This window comes from Jatropha curcas, chromosome 8, assembly GCF_041381405.1.
Source record: "Jatropha curcas cultivar XTBG-Jc1 chromosome 8, XTBG_Jcur_1.0, whole genome shotgun sequence".
Lineage (NCBI taxonomy): Eukaryota > Viridiplantae > Streptophyta > Magnoliopsida > Malpighiales > Euphorbiaceae > Jatropha > Jatropha curcas.
Window position 1 is genome coordinate 22,217,117 of NC_143158.1, and position 7,781 is coordinate 22,224,897.

Sequence of the window (7,781 nt, forward strand, 5' to 3'; positions counted from 1 at the left end):
CTCCTTCGACTCTAACAAAATCCATCCATTACCTTGAAAATCTATATTACAAGAGAGTCAACTTTGGCATCTTCAGTTAGGTATCTAATGCCAATTGAAGTCATATGGAATCTGTCCAAATCCAAGATTTTCCTGCATTCTGGTGTCCTAATTTGCAACCAGAGGTTTTCGATTTTTTTTTTTTAATTTTCTTATTTTTATTTATTAAATTTATCATCTATATGATATGCAGTTGATTTTGCTGAATTTTTTGATTTCTTTTTTAATTAGTATTTATATTTTATTTTAAATTAGTTGAACAAATATAATCAAACCCTTTTTTCTTTTCTCTCAATTTTAGGTTATGTGTATTTTTTTTTTATTCAATATTATATACGATGAATTTTTACACTTTACACTATGGGCAGCAATTACGACAATTTAAAAGTTCATGAAGTGCAATACAATCCATTATAAAGCTCATCGGGGACATGACAACTCACTACAAAAGGAATGAATTAAATGTTACACTATCAACAATCAAACTGGGAACCTGTTTGATCCTAGGACATCACCCTTACCACCTAAGTTTTATGTAATTCCTAATAGATTTTGGGTTTTATGTAATTACCAATAGATTCTGGGTTTTATGTAATTACCAATGGAAAAGGTCTTAATTTTTTGCTAATGGGGAATTTTTACTCTTTTTTTTTATTATTATTTAGCATTTTTTTTTTTTCTCTAGTTGGGTTTGACATAGTTGTGCAGATTTGATTGGGAGATGGATTTAGTGAGGGAAGTGGAGGTGTTCGGATGTTGACTTAGTGTTAACATTAATTTTTTAAAAATAATTTATTTCTTTTATCTTTTGTTAGCAGCGTGTGCTCCACGCGCCATTTTCAAGCTATTAAATGGGCTATTTGGACTCTCTTTTTATAAATTTGGGGATTTTTGCAAAAAAGAAAAAATTGGCATTTTGAACTTTTTTGACCAAGTTAAATGATTTTTTTTATATATATTTCTAAATACTAAGTCATTTTAAATCACTGTCTATCAGAATATGAATCAAATCACTATCCATGTAATGATGAAATTGAAGAGATAAGATATGTCCATTTATAATAATGAAAAAACATTATATGATTAATTCATCCTCTTCTTTATTTATTATTTAAACCATTTATTATTATTATTATTATAATAAGATATGGTCAACCTATTTTTCTTATTTATTATTGGTTTTATCTTCCTAATTAAAGTTAATAAGAGTAAAAGATTTTCAATTAAACTTAATAACTTTGATTATCATTACCACTGTTAGTTGTATCTAGAAGTGTACTAAAATTTCACTTTTTGTGAAATTTTTGAACAAAAAGATCTTGTAATTCATGAAATTTAAAATTAAAAGATGTTCAAATTATTTTTTAAAGATAGAAGAATTCATGCCTTAACTTATAATAATAATAATTTCATATTTTAAAAAATTTATTGTTAAATATGAAAAAATATAAAAAATTGGTAAATTATGAAAATCGCCAGTAACCCGTGATAGCTAATGGTGAATAGTGATTGATGAATAGTAATTGATAGTATTAATACGATAACTAATAAATTAATAATATGCATTTAGAAAATTACAATAAATTTTTTACAATAAATTTGTTAAATTTTGAAAAATGTTTTTCCTCCGTTGATGGCATTAAGTCATTTTTTTTACCAGACAAATATTTTCTGTTAACTTATTTTCCAAAACGAACCGAAAAAATAGAGAATTGTAAAAAAATATTTTTCTGCAAAATATATTATGGAACAAACGGAGTCTTAAATTAACTCATTTATACTTTTTCCCAAGAGAACGAGAATGAATTGTCAGCAAATCATTTGACTTTTCCTTCCATTTATAGCAATAACAAAGTTCCATGCATTTATCATTAGCAGCTCATGAAAGGCTTCTGTGAGCTTTAGCTACAAAGTTTACTCAGCCCTCGGCTGAAGTAAACTTGTATGTAGCTTCTTTAGCTACAGAAATAAAGGCTTCAGAACATATTTTTTTCACTCTATAACATGAATTATTCTTACATCACACGTCAACATAGAATTCTTCCAAATCTAGCATGGAGGGCTGTTCGGTATTAAGGTCATAACAGAAACTTGTGATTACAAATAAATCTCGCGTTCTACAAGTTTGCACTCTGCAACTTAAATTTCTGAAAAGCAATAATGAAAAGACAGTGCGAACAGCGAAAACTAAAGCATTGCAAGGGATTCAATGATAACATCATGATAAAAAATCGTATTTACATTTTAAGTATCTCCCGCAAAAATATGGATATTTCAATAAGAATGTAATAAAGAACGCAGACTCACTTTATTTTTCACTAAAAGAATAGTAATTACAAAACTATATACAGGTATATATAATTAAAGTGCAACTCACATCTCAGATAGAAGATTGCTGATTTTACGAAGCTCTTTAAGAGCGGTCATAGCTGTAACTTGCCCTTTGCCAACTAGAACATTTTTGGAGAAATTTTCCAGTGATCCCACCTGACCTCTATCTTGCTGGAAAACAGATTCTACTGCCTGTAAGCCAAATGGTTATTAAAGAGTCAGCATGGCTAATACCATAGGAAAAAAAAATATGCACAATGAAAAATCCGAAGCGCCCATCATTAGATGTTAAAATGCTGGAGAAACATCGAGAACTCCAAGAATTCTATTGATATAAGTTGAGCATGGTCAATGAAAATAAACAATATGTAGACCAGCATAGTAACTCCTATTAGCTGCCCAACAACTTTCATTGGGTTATCATAAATGAAGGTTACCAGCCAGAAATCAAACAGTTCAATTATAGTAAGGGTTTTAAATATTTAAAGTCTCATGCAATATTTTCTCGACCAAGAATTATATCTCCCTTGATTTTCATATACTAATGAATTTCACCAGTAAGTATGCCCTTGAGAGGCACTTATACTTGAAACATCAAGGAAGACAATTACAAAGCAACAAAAGTTACCTGAATATGTTCTAGCATAGAGTGGCCAAGATTCCGCAAAGTACCCATTACATTCTGATCCACAGCATCTCCTTTTCCACTTGTATAAGAATTGCATGATTCATCAAAAGAAGAGCTTACAGTACAGCACTGACTGCCAGTATCATTGGCAGATGCAGCCTCAAGTGCCCCACTTCCCTTTTCAGATGTCTCCTCACCAACATTACTCCGTCCAAACTTCCAAAACCATTGGAATTTACCTGAAAGAAGCTTCCGCTCCTTTGGAGCTGTCACTGGTTTTCCAGTCACATCATTGTTGCCCCCAGAATTTAAAGGAGCATCATTTGGGAGATGGGAAACAGGAGGAACAATTGCACCTTCCTCAGGATGTTCATCAGTTTCATCAACAGACAAATTAGAGGCAACACTACTTTTCTCTGAGTCGTTTTCATGATTGTTAGCACCACTAAGAGGACTAGATGGGTCTGAAAATACAGAGGAATTTTCATCACTGCCAGCATTTCCACTCGGACATCTCTCCTCAGCTGCGCAACTAAAGTCCTTAGAAACACCATTTTGATCCTCAGCATCTGCACGGATGATGTCCTTCTGGTCTAAAACGTCATTGCAGCCTACTTTCTCAGTATCTTCATCACAGCCAAGTTCACGCGATAAATCTTCAAGCAAACGGCGCCTAACAGATGGCTTATGGTCCTGTCCACACCAAAGTTTCACCGGAGATGGATCAGATTCTACTCTAGATAGAGTTGATCTTACTTTTTCAGACCACCCTTTTCTCGGGGTTGGGTTTTGTTTTACTGAACTAGAATGCCTGAGTTCTTCCGCTTTGTGCAAAACTCTCCACTTCTCTTCCCAATAGCTGTCAGGCACCATGCTTAGAGGGGTTTTTGGAGAAGTAGAACCAGATGAAATAGTATGACCTCCCTTTGCCATTGATTTACTATAGTTATAAATCCCACAAATAGGAGAAATGGATGAGATACTATCACCTAATGCAAGAGCCTGTAAAGACTTTGCCTTGTCTAGAAGTTTCCTCAGATCCATATTCTCTGGAAAATTCAAGAGTCTCTGGAGACAGGTAGTAGCATTCTCAGTGGCGAGCAGCGAAGACCTCAAATGAAGTATCATAGAAACTGCAATAGCTGATATCAATCCGCCCCTAGGTGAACTGAAAATACCAAAGCTAGAACCTGTATCATCGTCAGCACCTTTGTCTATTTTACTGTTATCTGCTGCAAATATTTCATCCCATATTAATAAGAGGTTTTCAAGCGAAAACTCTCGTCCAAATAAAACCCGCAACCAACGAAGTGCAAAATATTGTGGTTCAACACCAAGTTCAACAAGATGGCTGTGCAAAGATGAATCAACAACAGACAACAAATGGTATAATGCAGCAGAAGCTTCAATAACAGGAGGTAACCCAGAATGAGAACCACCTGCAGGGGATGGAGAGAAGAAGTCTGCCATGGAAACTGCACCATGAGACCCATTCATCAAAGCCTCAAACATACAGTAAGCATCATGTTCCATAAATTTCTCGGACAAGAGAATTCCCAGTTCACCTTCAGCGCCATATGCATCACTTAGCAACACAATGGTTTGTATATCAGGATCAAGCTCATCAAGACTCCTAATTTTGGAGGCATTACCATGAGAACCCATATCATCATCCATAGCATCTAAATACTTTTTGAAATCAAAATTGTACATGAGATCATTCTCATGAAATGATACATCATCAAATTTGTCAATAAAATGGTCTTCATATTGTTTTCGCACTTCAGAGAGACGCTCCACATCAACATGAAGAACATACAATAAAGGAGCCAAAAGTTCATGCATTCCTAACAAGAAAACCAGAAAGAGAATGATATTAAATTTTCCCTCAAACAACGATACATGATTTTCTTGTTTTTTCTTTTCTGCAATTAGAAATCTTGCTATAGCCAGCAGGGGGTTATAGGAAAATGTAAAAACTGAAGTTGATGGATCCACAGTCATCAACAATTCGATCATTCCATGAAGCAAGTAAATAAATGTAATAACAATTCTGAAAACAAAAAATGCAACTTTAGCAAAACCCAAGGACCAGAAAAAAAAAAAAAAAAAAAAAAAAAAGGAGTTGGTAAGTAAAAAATGCATAATGTTCAGGGCCAATCTTCCTAGCATGAAATTTTCCCCAAATGGGATTCCCATAGGCAAATCTATATACATTCTAGATAACCTAAAGGTAAATTAACAGAAAAGAAGTATGGAAGGCCTTCAAATCAATAATGCAATTTTACCTTGTCTATAACCATACTCTGGATGTCTAAGACACCACATTAACAAAATTCGTCTCAACATTCCCTGACAGCCAGGAGTCTGGAAATAGTTTCCATGTTCGGGATATAAACGTGATAAATCCTGGTCAACTGTTTTTTCCAGTTCAGCATTCCGAAAGAAGCGTCCCCAGGTGCTATCTGCATTTGAGATTAGCAACACAGTCAGCACAAAGCATTAACTGAACCATTCACTTCTGAGAGAATTATAAGGGACCAGATTAGAACTTCCCAAAATGAAAATTGCAATTAAAATCGGCATAATTATTTCTTACATGAATAACAGTTAACTTCCACAAATGAACACATTAAGGAAATGCTAAACCATACTTGATCAGCAAAAATCTAGTACACTCCAAACTGAGAGGAGAAGCATACGCCTTTATTGCAGGAATAGTTCAGTTTCCGCACTCAGATGTACTGGAAAAATATAAACCATATGATTTTGCACAAATAAAAAGATATTTACCTGGGTTTTGTGATAATGGATTGTCTATAGCAAGATCGGGAGAATTACTTCCATCTTTTGGCATATGTGGATCAACCAGGAGACGCCTTCTCAAACAAGCATATCTGACAAAACAGGAGATAAGCAACACTGAATAACAAGACATTTGGTCTAATTCCATACAAAAAAGTTGCCTTTAATAGGAAGTAATTAGTCTATAATAACCCAATTCCAATCAAAAAGAGCATTATCAAACCATCAAATGTCACACATCAACAGTTAAAGCTAAATCTTCAAAATAATCACACAATTAAAATTTTCGAACTTAATTGCTAATTGATTTTCAAAACCAAAGTTAGTTGGGAATTCAAAACAGAAAAACAGACTCAAACCAATCTTAATGAGTTGAATGTTGATGATATTTTTATGTAAGCATGATGATGAGGCACCATGAAAGAGTCTTACTTGATAGAGTTTCAAAGGCAACATCTTAAAGATCCCCCGATAAGATTACAATTGATACTATATTTGATTACATAAACTGCTCTAATGACTAAAAAAAATGCTCAAACAGCCCCCACCCCACAGAGAGAGAGAGAGAGAGAGAGAGAGAGAACCAAAATTCCTATCTGAATCCAGTAAACCCTTTAAAATCATCATAAAAAAATACAAGTAAGACAATTATATAAAAAATAATTTTTAAAAAAAAAGAAAAATGAAAAAAAGAACCTGAACCAGCAAAATTTAATTTGAACTGAAATGAAGTAAAAAAAAAAAAAAAAAAGCTGTGAAAACAGCAATAAAAGAGAAAAAATAAAATTCTGATATCATTAACAAAATGGTTCCAGAATCTAACAAGCAGAAATGACAAAAAGAAAAAGAAAAACAATGGTAACAATAATATTTTTGAAAATAAAAACTAAAAAAAAAAAAAGAACTTTACCTTCTACGAGAATCAGCAGCGACTTTGCGGAGATTATCAATCATAGAAGAAGATGCAGAAGGAAGAATTCCAAGATCTATCCGCCATTGAACTCCTCTGAGGTTTATAAGACGACGCCGATTTGCGTCCCTAGAGTTTGTAGATAACGATTCCGGCATTACCGGCTCAATAGCAGCTGGAGACATGAATTTAAGCTATTTCTGAACAAAACCCAAATCCCCAAAACATACAAAAACCCAATCAAAACCCAAAAATCACAGCTCAATCAACGACATATTAACCAAAACAAGGAATTCTGCACTGTTCCAGCCAAAAAAAAAAAATCAACCACATGTATAATTTTAAGAATGAGAATATGAAGGGATTGAAATGATACAAAAAAGAGAAAACAAGAGGAGGAATCAAGAATTTCTGGAATTTGGAAATGGAAAAATAAATAAAATAAAATAAAAAGAAATGAATTGCGGAGACTTGCGTCTTCCTCTTTAAGAAGATAAGATCATGGAAATGTAATTATTATATTGTTTTTATTTATTACTGGTATATAAATTTGTTTGTAGAGAAGAGAAGAGAAGAGAAGAGAGAGAAAAGGCTTGACCTCTTGGTAATGGTAGGTAGATGTATAGTATTTTTTTATTTTACTTGAATTTGTTTTTTCTTTTCTTTTTTCTTTTTTCTATTTCTTTTCTTTTTTGTTAAGCATTAATGAAATTCATGGAGTGGAAGGAGAGAGAGTCGTTGATCTGTTGTCGTTTTGTTATAATGAGTTTTTGTTTTGTTGAATGGAAAATACCCTAACTGGTACACCGAACTTTTGTATTTTTGTGAATCAATTAAATTAACAAAACCTAATGCATAAAAATTATGAAAATATTAATTAACATTTTATTTATTTGGAATTCTTTTTTTTTTTTTTTTTGAGTTGGAATCCATATTTATTATGCATATAATTCATTTATTATGCTTTTACATGGATCAATAAAACTTAACTTGTAAAGTTTGAAATTTAATCCCAAGATTTTTTTTTTTTTTTAATGTATATTACCCCTACATTATGCATTATTATTA

At 32.7% G+C, this 7,781-nt stretch overlaps 1 protein-coding gene across 1 annotated transcript; it reads right to left on the reverse strand.

Annotated features, from left to right (window-relative positions):
* Positions 1-2,227: 2,227 nt before the first annotated feature.
* On the reverse strand, positions 2,228-7,321 carry LOC105643914 (uncharacterized). The gene is made up of 5 exons (XM_089725045.1): positions 6,714-7,321; positions 5,792-5,895; positions 5,287-5,463; positions 2,999-4,845; positions 2,228-2,562 (listed from the first exon to the last, which is right to left on the reverse strand). Exons 1-5 carry the CDS (start codon positions 6,896-6,898, stop codon positions 2,413-2,415), a joined length of 2,463 nt encoding a protein of 820 aa, XP_089581171.1. The 5' UTR covers positions 6,899-7,321; the 3' UTR covers positions 2,228-2,412.
* Positions 7,322-7,781: the final 460 nt, after the last annotated feature.

Coding starts and splice junctions, on each gene's coding strand:
- LOC105643914 (XM_089725045.1), bottom strand. CDS start 6,898: ATGTCTCCAGCTGCTATTGAGCCGGTAATGCCGGAATCGTTATCTACA. Junction 5,896..6,713: donor GCTGCTGATTCTCGTAGAAG/GTAAAGTTCTTT, acceptor CTGTTTTGTCAG/ATATGCTTGTTTGAGAAGGC. Junction 4,846..5,286: donor AGAGTATGGTTATAGACAAG/GTAAAATTGCAT, acceptor TTTTCTTGTTAG/GAATGCATGAACTTTTGGCT.